This window comes from Chroicocephalus ridibundus, chromosome 10 (assembly GCF_963924245.1).
Source record: "Chroicocephalus ridibundus chromosome 10, bChrRid1.1, whole genome shotgun sequence".
Classification (NCBI taxonomy): domain Eukaryota; kingdom Metazoa; phylum Chordata; class Aves; order Charadriiformes; family Laridae; genus Chroicocephalus; species Chroicocephalus ridibundus.
The window spans coordinates 18,584,690-18,607,552 of record NC_086293.1 but is presented as its reverse complement, the minus strand read 5'-3'; the positions used below and the strand labels follow the sequence as shown (position 1 = coordinate 18,607,552).

At 42.6% G+C, this 22,863-nt stretch overlaps 1 protein-coding gene across 11 annotated transcripts in view; it reads right to left on the bottom strand.

Moving 5' to 3' along the window:
* The window catches only part of FHIT (fragile histidine triad diadenosine triphosphatase), a 611,077-nt gene that overhangs the window by 76,288 nt on the left and 511,926 nt on the right, over positions 1-22,863 (bottom strand). For all 11 annotated transcript variants that reach the window (XM_063347965.1, XM_063347958.1, XM_063347961.1 and 8 more), the window contains one exon: positions 13,161-13,229. In XM_063347965.1, the coding sequence (XP_063204035.1) occupies positions 13,161-13,229 (69 nt within the window). The remainder of the gene's footprint in view (positions 1-13,160; positions 13,230-22,863) is intronic.

Below are 22,863 nucleotides of genomic sequence, written 5' to 3'. Positions count from 1 at the left end.
ACAGTGTATTCGTGTAACATATAATTGGTATTTTACACGATATGCGAGACGCTGGTGGTACCTGGACTAGCCTCCTCTTCATATGCACGGACATGCACCAAAGAGAGAAGCAGCCTTACATTTCTCCAGTTCTTTTCCACACTGGGAGCAAAGTTTTCTCAGTTGAGCTCATCTCCCTTTTGCTTATGAACCAATGACCCCCCTCTCTCCCCCTTCAATATTTTCAACGTTCAGTCACTTCCATCCACAATTCTGATCAGAGCCAGGTTTGCACACCTCACTTGCTTGTGGCATTTTGACTGAGAATTTCAGGGCAACTTACTGGTACTCAGATGACCTTGGCCATCACAGAGCTTGAACCTCAGGCAATTTCCTCACATTCTGATGACGGTTTTGGCCCTACTTACCACCACAATTAAGACTTCCGTCCTTCACTTCTGCTGGAATATCCAGTTAATGGGTAGCCTGTGCATTTAGAGAGGTTGGCTTGAGCACAGAGCTAAGGAGGGTAAGCATGTTGTGGGCTGGATGGGAGTACATCATGTTTCATTCACGGCTTCTTCAGGGCTCTTCCAAAGCCCTCAACAGAAGACCGCTATTCACAGGTCCCTGTCAGACAGCCCGACACATGGGCACACAGGTTTGCTGGGGCCATGGGAACAGCCTGTTCCCAGGAGCTGAAGACACCATATTAGGAGGACAGCGGGAAGATACCAAGGTTGCGCACTCAGGAGAAGATTTGGGCACTGGACTAGTTATTGGAACAAGGTTATTTAGCAAGTGTTAACACCATCTTTCTGTTGCGGAAGTTATTTGTCTTGGTGAAACCATGAGTAAGGCAGAAGAGACTGAGACATGGAAGACACTGCACACTCCCTTCATGCCCCAAAGGAGGGGAGCAAGGCAGAGGATGAACATTTTCATTTCGCCAGAGGAAAACTGATTATCAAGATGTAATTTGCTAATAAATGCTGTTCCATGTAATTAAAAGAAACCAACAACAAACAAAAATGACTGTGGACCAGCAGGAAACAAGAAACTCTCCATGGAGAGTGGCAATTCAGAGAACACCCACCATGCGGCCCACCTTCCCCATTCTCCCTCTAGAAATAGACCCATTTTATACATGGTGATTAAGGCACTAAAGAAAAAAGTATTAACATGATTCATATGTAGAAAACAAGGTTATTAGGAGTAGGGATCATTTCAGCACATTGTTCTCCCTAATAAGCATAGCAAGGAGTAATTGAGTTTCAGGCAATCTCCAAGGTGGCGCTTTGTAGAGAAAACGGAACTTGGCATGATGTCTACTTTTCCTTTAATTACATTGCCCTAATGAGCAACTTTCTTTACTCTCAGCAAATTTATTTTTTGAAAAGAAGCAACTGTAATAAATGCATAAAAAGGATCACCAGGTAGTACCAAAGAAGAAACATCAGCAGCTTAAAATGACAAGAGTTTGCTAAAGTGGTGGGAAAACACCAGATTGTTCTCAGCTTCATTATGTTTAGCACACTTAAAAGCAGAGTAATGGATGTTAATCAATGGAGCATATTATCTAACCTGGGAACTATCCTTATTCTACCATTATTTTCCTTCTGCACATGTTCACGAGGGCAACCCAGAAACACAGAGTGCTGATTCATCAATCCAAAGCTCCTCTGCTCAAATGCAGCAGAGGGCAATCCTCTCTCATGCCCTTGTGCAAGGTCAGAGGAGAAAATCACATGCCAATAACGTCCTACTGAGTGTCAATACTGCTCACCGCAACCTAACGCAGAAGGATAAAGGGCTGGCTTTTCAAAAGTCTTTAAGGCATTTAGACGTCCGACTCCTGTTGAAAGTCAACGTCAGGCAAGGCCCTGGATGGTTTGCTTGTCTTTTTTCAGAAAACTCCACCTGAGAATTCCCTTATGGCCAAGGACTCCCTGAATGTGCCTTTCTGGAGCAAACAAAGCTGGGACACTCCATACATGTGTTCATTCTTACAACCTTTTCCTGAGCATTTACTAGGAGACACCACAGCAGAGAAGGCAGACCCCCAGCCCTACCTAGTAAAACCACTCTTATCTACAGGTGGGTGAATACGTCACCTCTGAAACGTCTGAAGTGTCCACCTTCAGAGGACAGCAATCGCTACAGCTCAGAGGCCTTAGCTGAATGTAGCCAGCGTACTCCCGGGTGACAGTCTGACTTTGTAAATGCCAGCAGAATTATTCTCCAGAAAAAAACGGAAGCAAAGTTCTTTAGAGTCATCCAAGTTTTCAATGTTGCTCAAAGCTGGGGAGCACATCCCAGCATATCTATTGGCTGCCTTAGGGCCACAGTTTCCTACAAGGAAGCATGAACTTCACGTGTTGGATTACTCCACGTAGCTGCAGATGGGTGACCAAACTACCTCCCTCCTTTTGCTTATTCAGATCCACGGATGTATTCTGCACTCAGCAGCTGTATCCTGACTCGCTCCATAACCTCACAATGTCCCTTCACCTCTCTGCATCACACCTGCAAGTACTATTACTTAACGCAGTCACAGAGCTGGTAAGAAAATTAATATATTTTTCAAAAAATACTCTGAGGTCTCCAAAAACAGGGACTTCAGATGTAAAAGTGTGAAATAAAATTATCTTCAAATACAAAATTTGAAAGTGCCAGTGGAAGCAGACACCTAAGACCTGAAGTGTTTATGCAGCTTTATGTATTGTTATTTCTTCAGTAAGCCTGCCATGGAAATGGCAGGGGTATGGGAAGAAAGTATGTTAGCACTTAGAGTCTACTCGGAAATGCATTAAGTGCAACTATTTCACCAAGAAAAGAATCGGGAGGAGAGCAAAGTCCCTTCTCCCGGGGAGCTAATCTCAGTTACTGCTCACAATCATGGTTCAGCTGAAGAAACCCTGCACAACTCCCGTGCTGTATGTGATCTGGCAGTTGTATGCATTTGCCACTTCAAAGACACTAGTGTAATGAATGAGAACAGATTTCTTCCTTACAAAAAGGTAGAAAAAAGTGATTGTTCAAGAAAAAAAAATATTCTAAAAATACGCCTTCCATTAAAAACTCTATTTATTGCAATACCTTCCCACTTCCACAGAGGTTACAATCCCTAGAAGCAAATTGCCAGAACACAGAGGTAATTTACACAGGGAAAAGGGAGATACAAATGTTTAGTTGGATTTGCTTATACGTTTACCACAAACCCATGACCATTAAATGCAGGAAGGGGTTCTTTGCCAGCCCCATGCACAATGCTGCAACTGTCCAGGCAATGTGGGACAAAGGCCACTTTATTTCCCTGCTTTTCCTGGTTATTGGAATACCTGTGCCTGGATAGCTATAATTAGGTTGCAACTCAGTCAAGGGGGATTTTAAAGCTTGCTTTTTCTTGAAGCAGTAAATGCCACTGCTCAGTGTGGGCACCATTAAACACTTTCTCCATTTTGCAGAATGTAAAAGCTGAAATTTGGGAAAAATGCTGCACTGCGCTACTTCAAACCCTTTCAGTGGCTCCCTGCAACACGGGGAAGCATTTTCAGCCAAAAGAAGTTGTTAGCACACAAGTTGGTTGTCAGAAAGATAAAAGTTTCCTATACACAGAAAATGGCAATACGAGCTGTTTTTGAAAAAATGTTTCGAGTAACTAATTAAATTTTGGAGACGTTTCATTTTTGTCCCCCCCCCTCACCGGAAACACCGCTCCTCTCTTCTTTTGGACATCCTGCGTGTTTTAAAACACCCACTTTCAAGAGAATTAACAATTCTGAAGACTTTGCAGTGATATGGGCATTTTAAAGCTCCCTGCAACGAGATATTGCCCAGTGTGGGAATTAAAGCTCTTCACTCCCCCCACCCCAACGAGTGCCTTGTGGTCCAAAGCTGGGAAGTGCCGTCGCCGTGGTCTGCTCGTGGCACTGCTGAAGCCCACCTGCCCCTGCAGTACCACGTAAACCCTGTGCAGAGTTATAAACACTATCTAATAAATTTGAGGGCTGGAGAACAGTAGGAGAAAAGGGGAGCAGATTCTCACATCATCAGGAGGAAAATAGACTTTTAAAAAGCCAGTTGTGTCTGTGCACAACAATGAAGCTTTATGTCTATATAAACTGACAAGTCAAATTGTACTCCTGGGCCCAATTCTCAACATCAGCGCCATTTGACGGTGATAGCTCGCCTCCTGCCTCTGCAGCCTAATGGCTCTGTCTGCCAGGAAGGGCAGGCAGGATGAGTAAAATAAGCATTAACAGAATGGTTTGGTGATTAGCTTCTCCATCTCTCTTTTTTCTCTCTTTGCTTGCCTTTTTTTTTTCTTTTTTTTTTTTTTTTAATGTACAGTTTTGGTCTGCCAAAGATTGCTAAAGCCTTTTCTTCATTAGCAGTGTACTTAACAAGTGTAAATTTAAAGTATTCATTTTCTTAAGGCCAAGGATTAAAGCAATTAAGGAAAACTGCTGCAACCTAGCACTCAAGTCAATCCTTAACATGGAAAAGAAACAATGGTACTTAACATATTTAAACAAAACCAAATTGCGTATAATTATGCTGACACTCTGTCAAACTAAATTTTCACTCTGCTGCAATGATTTGTTAAAAATCTCCTTTCTGAAACTGAAATAAACATTTTCTCTCCCAGTACGGGAACAGGTCTGCGGTCTCTTTGGACTACCTTCACCACAAACACATTACAATAAAAGCTAACGTCCACGCTCAATCTGTCCTCATTTTACCATGACCCTTCTTCCTGATACCCTATGGGCTTAATCCCTCGCCAGGTCTGCCCACAGGAGACCTGAGCCCTTCCCATCCCAGCGCCTGGCCTCTGTACTTGCACCATCGGGGCCCAAAAGAGAAGAAAATAATTTTGACCAAACGCCTCTAGAAAGGGAAGCCATGTTCCTGCAGTATTTAGCCAAAAATAATTTTGTACCTTTGCCTTTTATGCACATTAAATCCTTCTTAACATATGGCAATGATGGTATAGAACAGGGCCGGATCTATCTTTGGCAACGAATTTTTTAGCTACTGTTTTAAATGCATGAAACTGAGACTTGCCTACGATAAACTCGGTAGCATTTTTGCCAGACCACAAGCTGTAATGTAAAGTGTTGTCTTCTACAGAAAGAGGTGAGGCGTTAACTGTGAAACCACAGCGAGCTGGTAACAGAAAGGTGTTAGCTCCGGAGCCTCAAGGATGGCAATTCATATTTCAACGTTGTTAACTCTTTCAGTGGTGATGGTTGTGGCAGAAATACTGAGCAAAGGCACGACACAATCAGATCTTGCTCAGAGATGTAGATGCTCAAATCCCATTAATTTCCGGGGAAAACAGAAGGTCCACAAGTTCCCACAAACACTGAGTTTATGGACAAAATGCAAACACACAGCTATAGCATGCTATAATAGAAAATGTAAAAATGCAGCATTTTTCCTAATCTTAGAGGGGACCAAAACAAATACTCCATGCGCTTCTGAGCCCTCCGCTCTGTCCGTACGGGTATGCCTGTAAGTGTATGTCCACAAAGTGTATGCCCATAAATATACATATGCAAATGTATAAATACCTATTTATTAAATAAGAAGTATTTTTCTTCAGACTTTATAATTTTCACTACTAGTTTAATAAAAAAAAAATCATACTTCAGAGAGCCTAAGTAAGAGGTTTGGTGATTTTTGTTTCAACTTGAACTCTCAGCATGTCATTTTGGTTTCTGAAAACCACAAACATTCAGTTCTCCATCTTCCGTTTTAGCATTATTGGTAGTTTTTTCTAACTGTCTTTCCGTTCAGCTTCCTTCTACACTTTTATTTCCCCAGAAGAAAAAAAAATTTAAAAAAAAGAAGGAAAACAGTGGGCAAATATATAAAGGAAAAAGAAAGCATGCTCTTTTTTTTCCCCCACAAAACGAACAAAACCAGAATACAAGCACATATCTGGAAAGCTTATTTCTCATATCTATATATTTTTTTCACTCTTTGACTCAAAAAATAAATTAACTTGACCTTGCAGATACTGGCAAACCCATCCCATCAGACTTTTATTTACTTCCCAACCAGGAAGAACACTTGGCTCCATTAATTTACCTCCGCCTTCATTCACAAAAGTCGTATTTAGAAAGTGACAGATAGCATCGCGTCTGAATCACTGAAGCTGCTGATTCAGTGCCAGGTGAGCAAACGAAACTGCCAGCAACAACCAGTTCAGATGGTGTCTTCTATGAGATGATCGCTTCCCAGGTACCCGGTACTTGAACCTCCACTGGACAAAGCTGATCCCCCAAAACAGTGTGATCCACATTTGCAAGACAGCAGCTAAAGGAACTGCCCCAAATTACAGGGTAAAAAGAGCTCTCTCCTTGTGGGATCACAAGCTAAAACCATAACATCTTTACAGAGCTGCACGTGGGTCACAGGGTTGGATCACTGTTGTGGTTTGTGCCGGACTGGCCACTGAAAACGAGCTACTGGTCATACCAGAACCAGTCCTGCGGATCGAGAAGGGAGTCTCCAAATTCTGGCCATTGGCAGAACAACTTGCTGAAGTCATCTGTTCACAGTGCATTGGGATTCACTGTGATTTGCTTTGGGGGATACCAACTAACGGCTCCCATATCCTGAACCTTAAACAGAAGGCAAGGGAGCATTTCATTTTAAATTTATGGCAACATTTCAGTTCAAAGAAGAAAAAACTCATTTTTTGAAAAGACCAACTCCCTGGTAGCTTTATTTACTTTCCATCTCGTCAATTCCAAAAAGCTGAGTATTTAGGATTCTAATGGGGCGTGTTCTCCCCACCAGCACGAATTCAGCTTACGCTGTGCATCAAAGGATAAGCAGAGGTCTGGAGACAGTTTTACCTCGGGGACTGGGAATACACAAGAAGCACCTGAGCAGCTAAGCAAGTCCAAGCACTGACAGAGTAAACAGGCCTGAGAGACCATGTTCGCTCTAATCCCCTTACCAGCAACTTGTCATTGGTTGGAGGCTCTTTATCACTGAGTCACTCGCCAATGAGCGACCATCAAAGACATAAAAGAGCAAATACACCATGAGCCAAACACAGCAAGCATCCTCCAGAAGAGGCCGAGAGATTTTTTTTAATGGTCACAATAATTCGTCCCCGCTATATTATAGACTAAATGCAAGTGATTTCTTGAAGCCGATATTTTTTACCTATCAGGAAAATGATTTAGAAACCTTGAGGCAGGAAAGGGTAAGAAGCAGCAAGAGCAGTGATGGAATGCAGAGAGACAGCCAGGCTAGAGGGCAATGAGACTACATGACGATATGTAAAATGCCAAATGTACATTACCTTCCAGACAAAGTCTAGGTGTAAAGGGCATGAGTGTGATTATGAGGGATGACTGCCTTAATGGGAACCCTTCTAGCCACTTCTAATTCATCCCTATAGTTGAGATGATTCCACCTCTCTAGATCCTATGGAAGATACCAGTGAATACGGCTCTTAATCAGATCTGGTTTTGATATCCTGCTATCTTAAAATATGTGCAGCAATGTATGCAGCTTCCAGAAAGGTCTCAGGGATTTCAGGTATCAAATTCACAGGGTTGGAAAGGGCAGAAAATATCACCAACAGTGGAGTTTCCATCTAGGGGAATACACACGACAATAGGATGTCTCTGAGTATTCCTGCTAGGCCCTACTGACAAATTTGTCAGTTTTGCCTCATGGAAGCTGGGTGCATGCAAGAAGCTTGCACAGGGTTCCAGCAGTCTCCACGGGGTTTCAAATCATAATCAGATAAAATATCAGGGTCCAGAAAACAAATCATCCTGTTTGACTCAAAAAGGAAATTTGTTTGATGGGAAAAAAAAATTTGGTTCAGGTCAACTCAAACTGACTTTTTGCCCATTCAGCTACCAAATCCAAAACATAATTATTTGCACAGTTTTAGCTTCTACTGCAATACTCTCAGTTGGAAATATTCCTGCACGGTTCATCTGTCTCGCCCTGCTGGAGTCGCTATAATATCACAAGACTCATGAAACAACAGGGAAAGGCTTACGCTCCTTGGCTAACAGAAACCTCCTCTGATGCTCTGTCAGTCAGAAAGAGCAACACTGGCAAGACCAGGATAAAATCCACAGCCTACTGGGAAGAATTTATTTGCTGCCGCATCAGAAGAAGATAGGGAAATAGACATGTACCTGGGGAAAACAGAGCTTCTTTAAAAAAATCTATACCAATTTAGATTCTGGGCAGCTTCCCTCCCTTTCCATGGGTTCACCCATGCAGGGTGCAAAGAAAGCAGAGTCTGGCCCCAAGGGAGTTCCGATGCAGCAGACTGATCTACCAGCAGGCTACAATATGTTCCCAGAAGGTGCAATATAATTCTGAGGCCAAGGAACAGCCTATTAGCTCTGCATGCCATTAATTTTCACGAATAGTTCGATCCAATACTCACAGAAGCTGTTGGGCATCTTTCCATTTTGTCTAGCAGGACCTGGCTTCGGGCTTATTTATCTTTTCATTATATACCTGATACCAGCCCAAACAGTTCGGTACAGCTGTGCATGTTTCAAGCCCTCCACCAGGCTCTGCGCCCAGCAGCAGGCACGAAGCTGTCTTCAGGTCGGAGCGAAGGCATGTCACAGTCAAAGCCACTCATGGAGAATTAAACTTCAGGCTCGTTTGACTAAACTTCTGAATTCACCGTGGTTCCCCTGTTTCGCCAGCCTGAAGAAGCAGCCCATCAGGTTCTTGAGTCACATGCCAAAATGCCTCCTTCATCCTCCCTGGGACTGGAAATGATTACTAATAGGTACTCTTGCTGAAATGATTTAACATAATGTGCTGAATGAGATCACTAAGTTAAAATATCTTTCCCTAAGTGACTCTCTCGCTGCGTGCCTGAATGCCAGAGGGGAAGGAGGACAGCATGAACCAAATTCTTTTGCTGGCTTCTGCATTTTACAAAATCTCTACACTACTGAAGAATTCACATTAGGAAGTTTCACCCAGGCTCATTACAAGAGGTCTGTGACGCAGGTCTGGCAGGCAGCCGGCGGGCAGAGACACAGGGGTTGGCGTTAACTTCTCTCATTCACACTTTCCCCTTTTATAGGATATTCAGTGCTGCCCAGCCTGGGTTAGGAACTGGAGACAGTCGAGAAAATGAGGTGGGCATGAAAGCAAGGCTGGCAAGTGGATGGACACTCTTTGCTCTGCATGCACAGCCCTGGACGTGCGTCACCGCTGCAATTCCAGCCGTTACGGCAGGCTGCAACCACCACGTGAAAGAGGAGTTTGGGGAGGAAGAGGGGCTGCACCACAAAACACATCACTGCGTACCAGGGATGCTCTGGGGTTTGCTGAGAGGCCAGGCTGCCCTCGCCCATCCGAGTCTGTCAGCCTCAAAATTAACTTGTTGAGGTCAGTACTCATAACAGCGGTATTGCGGACTTTTGATTCACTCTTCCTTTCTGAGAAAGCCCCACACTTTCTGGCCCAGAACGGCTATTACCTGCCAACCTAAAGGATGACGAATGTTATTTATATTGCAGTAATGGCTAACCACTCAGTGGAGACCAGGGACAGGCTGTGCTATGGGCTTTTCAAACACAAGCTGAATGAGGACTGCCCACAGATGGCTGAGTGTATGAAACTGCTGAGACATTTCAAGATAATGTTCTTGAACGCCTTGGACACGATGACCTCCAACAACTCTGCAGCACTTGCGCTGACTGCAACAACACAGGGTGCCACTCTACAGTAAAGACGTTCATCAATACCAAATTCTTATCAGTTACTGTGAACACGCCCTTATAACAGCAACAAAATCGTCTACTTCAAAGCATGCAACTCCTTGGTAGGAAGGCCTTTAAATTCCTTGATTAATAAATGTAAAAATATTAATCTATTTCAAACCAAACAGAAAACATAGAGGAATAAAGAGGTATTCTGATTAAAAGTCCTCCTAATATTTAGCTGCTGCAGTTTTACTGTCCAAGAAAAAAAAGCGAATCAATGAACAAGAACTACTCAAGATATAGATGAGAAAAAATAATCCAGCAACAGTAAAGTATGAAGGGCCTGGTCCTTTAAAAAAACCTGTAAGACCAATTTAACTCTGACATGTGCACACTTGCAGGATTAGGTTTCAAATAATTGCAGAAAAATGCAAGACCTGAAAAATTATACCTTTAGCTTTTCACTGACGCGAGCCTAGAGGGTGGATAGCTAACACTCCCTGGGAAACATCCTCCCAAGAAATAGCCCCACAAACATGCAGAGAAAATACATCTGAAACACTCAATGCAGATTTTTTTTTTCATTATTAATCATTCTCTCTGTATCTTAGAAAAATCATGCAGTGACTTCTTTCATATGCACGTGAAACCTACAGAAACCTAAAATATTAAGTGACAAATTCCACCAAGAAATGCCTTAGAGAAGGTGCTGTGGAACGGGTGTCAGCCCCTCTTTTATCCCTTCTACAATTAATGTTCCAGTATTGCAGTTCTAAATATATATCCAGAAAGCAGCACACATCAGTGTCGGTCAGCAACCTTATTAAAAATCAAGTGCTAAAGATATACCTTACCTTTAAGTATACTCTTTTCACTTAAAAGCTGCTTTAGATGAAGCTACGTCAGATAGACAGGATAGATACCAGAGCCCAGTAAACACATTAGGCACAGATCAACTTAATATGCTTTTTTCTTTCTTTTCAATCAAATGAGTGGTCACTCCCAAACCAAATGGGAGAAATAAAGCACTCGGTAAGAGACTGAAAGTACTTTCTAGCTGTCTCAACTCCAGAAGTCTCCTAAGAGGACTGATGTCTCAACATCTGGGCATTCCTTTCACTGTCAAACACTCTCAGAGCAATGGGATTTGTCAGCAATCTGCTGAGCATATACAGATGACAACTGCAAAGTTTGGAGAGCTCAAAGGCATTTACAGATAGATAAGGGTTTGCAATAGATGTGTCGAACCAAAGCTGAGATCCACAATCTGTGAAAATGACGCCCAATAGCTGTAAAGCCTTTAGCTGTGGTAGTTAAACCAGGCACCACAATATGCAAAATTTAGCCTGGGTGTGCTTTACAATTGCACAAATTGTTTCAGGGAGGCTGGTCAGCCTCCACGTCACATACTACCAGCAAAAGGCTGTTGGGATGATTTTAGACGGTGGTCTTTTCTGCCTAAACTACAACTCCATCTATCACTCAAATATATGGAAATGAAGCATCATTTATAAACAGGTTTCGGATTGTCCTAAGTACAAATTTCATGGGCAATGGATTTAAAGCTCTCTCCAGCCCCCGCTTCTCACCTAATGGTGCTCTGTCTCTCGTTGCTTTTCAGCCTGTTTCCCCACCACGATCTACATATCTTCCTATATCTTTTAAAAGATCTTCTGGACAAACGGATGTGTCTTGCTGACACAACGCAGAGATGCATTAAACAAAAGAATTTTGCCTTACTGACATAAGCTCCAAATGATTTCCCAAATCACCCGCATTTTCAATAATTTGTTCCTTTTGTATTTTTGAAAATAGATTTGTTCATTTATGATAGCATAGTGCTTAAGATCCTCCATCCTTCAATCCGGACAGCAATAGAACTTTGCATCAAACTTTTTATAACATCAAATGTGTGTTTTTTCTCTGGCATGCTAAGAAACATGAAATCTTTGTTCAGCTACAGTCTGTACAAAAGCATATGTTAGCTCCGTGGTATTCAAGAATAGCTGATTAGACTCTGAGGCTATATATTCTTCCGCTAATCTGTGTCTAAATATTTTTGCTTCCTATGTCTGCGACAAGCAGCACCTACAATTACTATAACCGCAAACGACAAGACAAAAATACTTTTCATCAATTTGTTACCCTTTTGCATTTAACACCACTAAATGTATAGTTTAGTTCATTAACAGAGTTTTGCCTGTTTGTATTTACATATAACAAGGGAGAAATAAATGTGTTAAAAAAGAAAATAGCATTGTAAATACAACAAAAATAGAAACAGAGCTTGTGGGGTGGTGCAGCATCTAAAACCACTTAATACATTTGAAAAGGAAAAAAATGGTAACTTTCAGTTGCCTCACTAAACTGCTTTTAACTACAGCAGCATAAAAGATGGGCCGTCATATAGTTACATTTGATCTCCTTGCTCGACAGTCTCATTACAAGGCATTACCCTCGTTAGTGGGGCGCTCAGTCTCTACGCTTTGCGTAAATGGTCAATAACAAACTTTTCTCACTACTTTTGCATAGTTAAATCATTAGAAAACTTTAAAACACACTATCACCTCTTTTGCAAGTGGGGAGTTGTCATCATGTATATATCACAAAGGAAAAAATACAGAAGTATAATATGTCATGAATTCTCCTTCAAGCAGATGGTATTGCGGTAGCCCTGAACGAGTTTATATTAATCATTTTCCGAAAGAGAAGGAGATGTCATATTTGAGATAGAGAATCCTACCAAACCCACAAAGAACCATCCGGAAATTCAACAATAGTGAGATTTTTTTCATTGACTCATTGTGACAGCTGTCAAGCTGGGGAAAACTTTTTGTTAATGCCTGTACAACTGTTCATTTAGACGAAAGCCAGTAATCCAGTCACACTGGAACAGCTTACGTCCCCAGCTCTGCCGTGCAATCTGCGCACATGCATATATTACATCTATATGCACAGTTGCTCTTTAATTTTTATCTTTGGGGCTATACTGTGATTTGTCCAGAGCCTGAGCAGGGCCCAACAAAAAGCAGGCCAGGAGGCAATTTGTGACTGAGTTGTAACGAGCCACCTGTGTTTGGCACCCCAGGCTAGCAGCCAGGGTAGGACACGCTCCCTGCATGCCCGTCTAATGGTGTGGTCACCCTTTTCCCCATGCCCTCAAAATAAGAGAACACAGCTATTGGTAGAGATGTCACCGTGCTCTGTGCGCAGTGACAGACTGAAGTACCAAAGATGTCAATGGCATCCTCCCTTGGGACCTTGTGTGACCACAGCTTGACCCAGAGCTCACAAGGAAATCCCAGTGGAGGGCTTGATGCTATCACAGGCTCTTTGCAACCAAGAAGGATGCAGAGATCCCGTTATCTACCTCCACTCCAGGCAGGGGATGTATCATTAACGTGATTTTTTAACAGCAAAATCAACTCTGAACAGGAAACGGAGTGCAGTCCTTACCTCCTTGTAGACATCGTCATTCCTGCTGAAGTCTCCAGCCCTCCTTGGAAGGACATGGACGTGAACATGCTGAAAACATGAAACAAAATAATAGTGATTATCAAGCTCATGACTTTCTTTTTTTGGATTGTCAGCACTATTCTCCACGCATACAAGTAACCGTGCATGGGCTCCCACACCATTATTTTCAGAAGAAAATACATTAACCTGTTCCATAACTGTATCTCAACTCTTTGGAGAATATAAAAGACGAAAAACATGAGAAAGCAGCTCTGCTGTATTATATGAGCTTCAGAGCAAAACGCCTGGAAGTTTAGGGGCTCTGAGGAATTATTCATAGTTGTCAGTTAGAGACGTATTTAGCCACAGCTTTGAAATGACAATGTACCTGGGAGCTGCGTGTTGCGACTTCAAAACCGACAAGAATAAGAAGGTGCCGGCAATGGGACTGTAGCAGGCGTGGGCAGAGGGGTCCCATGGGCAGCCCCGGGCTCCGTGCTGTGCTGCCCAAGCCGGGGGATAGAGGAACTGCTGGTACGCAATGGAGACCACGCAGGCAGGAAGGCTGTCAGAAAAGGACATGCACCAGGCTCTTCAGCACGGCTAATACAATGTCTTTTGCCAGACTAGAAAGACTTGCATGTTTTGCTTTTCCTTCCAGGAGGCTGTAGCCCAAATATCACCACCTGAAGCCCCCAGAGGTATGAGGTGTGTGCTGGGGACACACGCCTGCAGGGACACTGGCTCCAGTGCACCAAGTGGCCCCAAACCTGCGAGGCATGAGAATGATGAGCCCAGTTCTGCAGGGCCATGGCTCAGGGGGTAGCAGAGCCAAGGACCATAAGCTGCAGAGGCAGCTTTGGGCTACCCAATACGGGAGGGAGGTGAGGGCAATGTATTTTTGTCACAAATGCTGATGAGATATGGGGAGAAGGAACAAAAATATGGACAAGAAAGCAAATATATGACCTGCCAACTTGATGTTGTATTATTACTATTACTGTATTTTTTTTCCTGTTAAGAGATTATGACAGTCTCATCATACCAAATAGGACGGGTAATTCAAGATTCTCAAGACTCAAATTCTACCAGGAAATCAAACAAACGCTCATCTATCTGCTTTTCTGCGGTAAATTCAGCTACAAAATTGCAAAGCGTACTTTTATCTTTTCCCCTTTCTCTTTCACTCTCTTTTGAGGGAAAAAAAAAAACCCAGAATGACTGAGAATAATTCTTCAGGAAAAAAACCCAACAACACCTCACTGAGGAGAGGCAGCAAACGAGTGGAACGACAGATCACATTTCTGTATCTCCAGATCCTTTTAGATGGTGCCTAAATCCTTAAAAAAAAAAAAAAGACTGCATCAGAAACAGCAGCAAATAGAATTCAGATAGCTTGCACCTGACTCAATTTGATGAGGTGAAAGTCAGCTGAAATTCATGCACCTCGTTGAAACATTTTCAAAACATGGCTCAAGTCTATAATGAAATCCAAAATCAAAAAAGATTTTCTTAGGCTATTTGTAAGAAAATTCAAACACACCTGTATTGTGTTAGCTTCAATCCATATAAACATTTGCTCAGTCAATAAAATGAAATCACGAGGATGTTTCAGTTAATGAAATATTTCAAATTCCACTTTATTTTTTTTTCTCAGTTTACACTAGAGAAACTGAATATGCGATTGCTTGTTCTTATCATTATCCATGGCTTTCAGTGTATTCAGCCTAGAGATGAGGATGATTCTTGAGGGTTAAAAACTGTGTTTTTGAGTAATACATCAGTGATAGTGTTCTGATAGTGTATTATACTAATATATCATGAGAGCGATAGTGCTCTTGTGATGTATTAGTGCAATGTATCATCTGAACATCACTGCTCTCATGATGTATTGCTCAAAATCACACGGCAAGTTTAAAGATGGTCTTCAGTAGCCCTAGGCCTGAAATTTTGCTTTTGGACAAAGAGAGACTTTCAAGAAAAATAAAAACAAAGATTAAAGTTTGCAGTGGTAATGTAAAATTTCACTAGTGGATCGCACCTGTAGTTCCCATTAGATTTTAACTTTTTTCATAAAAATAGAGAATTATTTGTCAGACAGTTTCTTTCTCTTCTGCTATAAGGAGTGATAGTTTTGCTACAAATGTAAATTTTCAGGAATTTCTCTTAGTAATATATATACAGCCTAGTATCAGCTATCAACAACCATATCCTCCAAAATTTCAGCCGCCTTTAAGAGCAATTTTTATCTCTGGGGCAGAATGTTCTGGGATGTGCACAGGAGAAGATCTGTTTACCCGCAACAGATAAGTTGGAATATCAGAAAGCACTCAGGGATGTAGTCCGAAGCTCAGTGCAGAGATGCTGCACTGCAGATGCACAGACCAGCACAGCAGGTAATGAATGAGCCTAACGCGATCTCCTCCCCAAAACGGGCTCTTGCAATCAAGGGTAAAAAAAAGAAGAAAAAGTGTTTATGACAGCATACGAGTGACTTGGCATCAGTGGGGACATTCTCAGGGGTTAGTCACCTTTACTACACGCATTATGTTCTTACACAACGCCAGGCTGCATAGCAAAATCCCTCAACCATGCCAGAAAATAAATTAGTATTTCAAAGCTTTGAGGTAACTAAAATCAATTTAAAAGAGAGTAATTTTTTACAGACATCCCAGTATATATTTTTTTATAAATTCTGTGCATGGAACAAAAATAAAAATGTGGATTGTCCCTGCTGTTTGTACAATAGAAACAAACAGGAACAGCAATAGTGCCTCAAGTAGTTTCCTTCTCTTCAGCTTTACCAAAAAACCCACAGGGAAACACAAGCAGCACAGAGCAGTGGCTACCACATAGTGAGAAACACCGAACAAGGGGATTTCACACCTTCTCTCATCTGCCTTACGACTTCTGGTCTTCTTGATTCAGGGACGCTGGTATTTTGATATGTTAGAAGTTCTTTAATTGATCATTTTTGCTCCTTATTACTATTTATTACTGCTAAAGCCTCAATCCACCAAGGCACTTAAGCACCAGCTCAATTTCCAACCTGTGAATTGGTTCGGTGGGAGTATTCGCGTCCCAGATATTATGTATATGCCTCAGTGTTTTGCCTCCGCCGATGGCTACAGGTCCAAACTGGAGGTAGCAGAAGTAACTTCAAGCTGCCCGCAAATTAAAGTTATTCCTTCCATTTTGTTTTCCAGGCAAAACAAAAAACTGCATGTCCAAAAAAAGACATTCGCAGTTGACTGAAATGTGTCAGTAGATACAAACAAAACATTTGGCTGCATTTTTTTTTTAACCAAACAAACAGATTCAGGCAAATCTTCCCTCAAAACACTGCTTGGAGACAAAAAGTGCAAACATTGTGTATACAAAATGTCAAAATAAAGCATTTAAACTTTTTCCCCAGTTATTGTGGGTATCCTCATGTCTGGTGGGTGGCAGACAGCCCCATCATGTTCCAGCAGGCTCCATTCAATCACTGTTGATTGTCTTTCATTTTTTTCCTAAAAAATTGCTTTCCCCTCTTTTTGCATTATTTTGATTAATAAGCAAGAAAAGCAACATACAAGAGCCAAGACATTTACATTAATGGACCGATCAATATCACCCGCATCAGGGTAGAAAAAATGCAGACACACGCTTGCATTGCTTAGAGTGTTAGTTACTATTCCCGCTTCTTGTCAGGCACTGATGGAGAAAGCTGGGGGTGACTGCAGGAGATGGGCACACCGGGTAGGACGACATGGGGACACAGTAATATGCCCCCAGGTGGGGGACACTGTGAGGGTCAAAAATGCCTGAGCCCCACCAGTTGCTTCTGATACTGGGGACAAAGTTTCCTGCCAGGGATGTCCAGGGCAGCAGCAGCTGGAAGGAGGCTGTAGGAGATGAATTTTATAGGAACTTCAAAATTAAAAAAATATTAAACTGACAGTTTTCTAGGGCTGGGACTGTAGCTTCCTCTGTTTTCACAGCGGCTACCACATTAAAAATGAAATGTTGGTCTGAGAAACTAATGGTGAGAATTATCAAGTGATGCGAAACTGTTCTTAAGAGATGTTTTTTCAAGACCTTTAAACCCCAGATGGCCAGAGAATTAGAAAACGTACTGCAAGGAACAAATCTGCAGGGCCAAGGGGAACTAGTGAGCCAGAGCCAGCGTGTGTCATCTCTGACCTCCCACCACAGCGAGGGGATCCTCCACCTGAGCCCTGCGGCATTCCCAGCATGACTGTGGGGCTGCCAGTGGGCACTCTGGAGCACGCTCCTCCCACCACTGCTGAAATCTGGCAGCAGCACAGGCATTTGTGGGATTATACATCTGAAGTCGATTTCCAGTGAACCAGGACTGCAAAATGCTCACCGAGTCTCAGCCAAAAACCTGGAGCCTGTTTTGTTGGAAAAACACCCATTCAGGTGAGGCGAGTTTTGCTTCAGCACTCAAAGCCATGCAGAAAGCAAATGTTCCTAGTTACGGCTGTTTTTATATACTGAATTATGGTCGAATAACCAATGTGTCACCACTGCACTGGACATAAAGCAAAAATACTAGGCAAAAATAGACACTGAAAGAGATTTCCCAGGTAGACAAGAATAGCGAAGAGTAGATGACCCTGCCACACACCACTGGGGAGGACATGGATGTTGCCTGCAATAATTCATGAACATTATGTTGTGTTCGCTCAGCTGCTGTGCTGGTTAGCAGAGCAACAAAGCTCAGCTTCCAACAGAAAGGAAGATAATAGCCTGTACGAGAGCTCCTCAGCACACACCCAGGGTCTATTAGCAATAAATGTTGCTGTAGGATGAATACATGAAAACCGGCAACAGGTCACGCGCAGGCAGGCTGCCAAAAAGTTGGCAGAGGAAGGGGTTGTTGCCCCCACACCAGCAAAAGCAGCATGTGGTTGAGCTGTGCCTTCATGCGGCAAAACCAGATGCCTTTCAGCAGCATAATCCTTTCCCTCGTTACTTTTCATTCTTTCCACAGAGAGCAAGCTTTGCAGCCATGGGCTTCCAGGGTCTCATGGTGCAGCAAGATCAGGAAAGGCCGTGATGTGGGGCACAGAGGGATATCAGGGCCAGGAAGAGTAAACCCCAGTGTCCCTGCCACTCTCATGTTCAGGCAGGAGGAAGGGCAGGAAGGGCATTAGGGGCTACAGGCAGCAAGACTTGCTGGCCAGGAGACCCCCATCAGCCGGTTCACTGGGAAAAAGGATGGTGGTTTGCAGATAACAACTTGTTTGCTGCAAAGTCCCCTGTCCATTACAGAGACATGGGCTTCTTACGGGAGGCTGTGATAATGCTTCTTCTAAACTACCAAATTAACTGTAGAAATTCCAAACTAATAACCATTCTCCAAGTAAGACTGTTAGCAGGTGATAAAGAAAATCAACCATAATACTGAGATAGCCACATGAAAAATAGGGCAATTTTGTCCTCTCTGTAAACTGGGCTTCCATGGAGCCCTTGTTTGCTATTCTTGATTAACTGCTCAATTATCCCTGTTACAAAATTATTCCGTGGAAAGCCCTGCCTGTATATCCATAGCTCATTAACAGAAAGCACTCCCTCTGCTGTTCCCGAAAATACATCGCGTTACCCAGACACTAGCAGACTCGGTACAGTCGCTCTTTCTAGGCATTGAAAGACAATTTCTAGGGCCCTTCACTTGCAGACCCCAGCAAAGACATGAAAGCACTTTCTGTTCAGTCAGTATTTATGAGTTCTTGACATTTTTCTTAGTTGCGAATTGGGTTGGGACGAAGAAAAAAATTAAAGAATAAAAAAAGTCATATCCAACATAAGGAAAAGAAAGAGTTTTGGTCAATTAAAATACTCAGTTTTCACAGCCTTCCAAATATTGCCAACATTAACTTTTTACATTTCCAGGAGTCATAAATTACGTAAAGTAAGACCACTTTAAAAGACCTAATTTTTATAAAATAATAAAGCATGACAGGAAACTACTTGAAACAATCCTTTCCTACAAAAATGCCCCAGTTCTAGGAATCAGCATTTTCCTTTCCAGCTTCACTAAAACCTCATGCATGAGGCTGGATAGATGCAGACACTCGGCGTCTCCTCCCCAGATGGCAGCTCCGGCATTCTGGTGGTAAGGGTTGCTCCAAACCTGGGAAGGATGGACAGACTAACACACTCTTCTAACACCTTTGCTTTGGCTCTGGTTTATTAAAACACAAAACCAAAGCTTGCTTTTCTACCATCATGAGAAACATGAGGATGCGACGCAGATGGAAAGGGGTGGCACAGACTGCCACTCGAGAGCGGTCTGTGCAGGTGGACAGTGCTTTGGAAGGGAAGTGATGCCGGGAAACGCCAAAGTTAAGACTCAATAGCCTTGGTGACTATTAAGCAGGTATTCTTTATCACAGCGCCAGGCACACAGGGGATTGCTCCACCTAATGTGCGCACCGACTGATTTAGATATACAGACAGGGAAATCCACATCTGTCTCAGAAAGCCCAGGGTGACAGCAGAGGAAACAGCAGAGATGCAGGTGGGAATGGACTGGAAGAGCCACCAGGAAGGGTGGGAGCTACTGACAGGCCGGAGATGGTGATGAAAATTTCGTGAATCAAAAAGATTGTGCGGAAAGGAGTTGCAAAGAGAGAAAACAGAAGAAACAGGGGAACAAGTCCTGGGAGAGGAGGCCACACAGGCTGTCCGGATACTACCAAGCTGCAACATGAAGACTCTTTCAGGGGCTACTCGTGTGGCCCTGCACAGCACTGCAATGTAGACATACCCTTAAGAGAGAAAAGAAGAAAGCTTTGCAATGATCCCTACCAATGTTTATGCCATGGAGTTGTCTCTGGAAGAGTGAGTATCAAGACACTTGCTCAGCACAGAGAACATGTACTTGATAAAGCAACAAAATGGAGACAATTTGCAAATATATCAGAAACCAAACCAAGTGGGGGATTTGCAGCAGAGTACATCTTCAAACACGTAGATTGAGAAATGTGCGGATTCAGCATCCTCAATAAATAATGTATCTGTCAACTGCTATAAAGTTTTAAAGAAATGAGCTGTGCATGAGCTAGAAAAGAAACCCAGACCTAATGAAAATATGCATAGAAAGATTTTAAACCCACTTGAGGTTTGCAGTTATAGCTTCCACAGCTGAAGGCAACTTTAGCATTTGCAAGAGAACTGCCAACTCCTCTCCCCCAGCCCCAAACCCAAGAAAACTGGCACAATAATGAGGGTAATTAGCCTGTTCACTGGAAGTGGTGATCCAAATGTAATTTGGCCTTCCCCTTTGAGATTCTCTGAAAGGTAGCAAATGAATAAACTAAATGGAAATAAGGGTGGGATGGTGCTTATGAACTGATATTTCCTGACCTTTAACCTGGTCCTCAACTCTAGGGGTGGGGACACGTGGTAGTAGGAAGGTCAGGCCAAGGACCATCACCAGCTTCTCTCATCTGCCTTATTCAGTGCCTACCACCTCCCCAGCACCCCCAGTGGATAAGACGGGCAGACCTGCAGGAGCATCAGCCATTCCTCTGCGTCAACCAATAGGAAGAACAACACCTTGGTCCAACCAAGGACCCTGATGGGGAAACTGCTACACCATGTTTCCTGGATTATACATCAGCAACACCTCAATCGGAACACTGTGAGACCTGAACAGCATTTTCTACCCCTTGTATACCAAAGAACTGCAAAACCAGCCCTAAACCCTGGCAGCCCCTGCATAAAGTATAATTTCCATTTTACAGATGGCAAAGCTGATGCACAAACCAACGAAGGTGCTTCCGAAGCTGCTCGGGAAGGTGGTGCATGCTTAGGGACAGCTGGGGAGCACCTGCACTGAGGTCTTGGGCCTTTGTCTTCCCTCAGGGTCACTTTGCCCAGGTGTTTTTGTGCAAATTCGGTGTTGCTGAGATGCAAATGAAAGCGCAATTGCATTTCCCCTCACCTCTCATCTTTAGTTAAGTCTTGATAAATGCATATTGTTTTAACACTTGTGATACATGTAATTAGGGTTCTTTAATTTATGTTTCAATAAAATGTTCTATAATAAACACTTACTGCTCTGTGAATAAACATTTAAATGAAGCTCCTAATGGGGGTTACATGTTTCGAAGCAGTTCATGGCTTTGCCGAAGTCTCTCCCTATACTTAATGAGAGTCATTTCCATAATCTGTGCATTATTGCTTAAGCCTCCCTTTAGGAATATTTTACAAAGTAAAATTCTGTGAAATATTATCAGCCAAAAGAGAAAATACTAAGAGGATTATCAAATTGTCCCGTTAAAGGGACAGCACAAGCTTTCATTTCCCCCCTGAGATGCTAAAATTGTAATTACGTAGAATGTGCTTACTAATTATCACACCAGTGCCTTATTACTGGGTTTTTCCCTCAGGGACCCAGTCTAAATGAAAAGGATGGGAGACCCCTAAAAGGTCTGACATGAAGGGCAATATCATGCCAATTTACTTTCTGATATTAATAAGAGTAAGGATCAACACACACACACCCCCCAGGCAAATCTTCTAGATCTTAAGAAAGGTCCAGCTCCCCCAGAGGGGGAAGAGTGCTGTTATGTATGAAGTTGTGTACAGCTTCTCCCACAACATCAGCCTTACAGCCCCATGATTAACACCCAGGGTCTTATCCCCATTTTGCTGAAACCTCCACCTATTTTCTCATTGACTCCCATAACGGCAGGACTCAGCACCTCGGCTGAGATATAAAGTACCCTGAGGTTGAGGGAAAGATTATTGTTGGAATACAGAGGGTTTTCTATTCCCTGGAGTACCTACAATGATACAAACACCTATAAGATATTTCTTCCATGTGTCTGAGTACATTTGAGTAGAGCATAAAACTGAAATATATCTTCTCTCCACTAACAGGGATTACAGCAGCAATGGCCCACTCCCCCTTTAATGCAAGAGGAAGGGAAGTTGGAGGAAAATGAGAGAAGATAAATCAGGAAGGGATGCGGCAAGGGGAAGACAAGCTTTACATACCAGTTACTCTTATTCTAAAAGGGAAATCATTGTCTCTAATTTTTGTGATTATTGCCTTCTTAGAAACTGTTGCAACTTCTTCTAGGATGATGACAAGGTTCCTGCAGAATTAAAACACTGTCCCTGTCTCCTCTTTCATTAGAGATGGAAGAGAGGTGCTACCGCAAGGAGAAAGGAAAGGTTTCCGATGACGGTAATGTGAACGAGCCTCATAACTTTCTGCGGAGGATGAAATGCATTCAAGCCACGGTGCTTTCCGTCGCAGTATCTATCAGTGCTAAGGGAGATTTCCAAGGCTCTGTGTCAGTACTGAAGCATTTTGTACCTTTAGGGATACATTTCCCAAGAACTAGCAAATATCTCTGTGCATACCTATAGCACTCACTAGACTGTATTTAGTTATTTATAATATCAAAATTATATATAGCAGCTATGGGTTCCAAAACATGGGCTGTTTTCCTGTTTTATTGCCGAATACGCACATTCATCTCTAAGGTTTAGCTGCTTCAGTTAAACCTTTTAAATGTAAATTATTTTCTGTTATAAAAAGCTGATTGTGGGAGTTTTAGTATTTCAAAGATGGTAATTTATGTGACTGGAACAAAATAAAACATTCAACAGAAACAGAATTTTACTTGATCAGAAACACTTTTATGTTTCAGTATAGTTTTCTTTTCATATTTTCCTC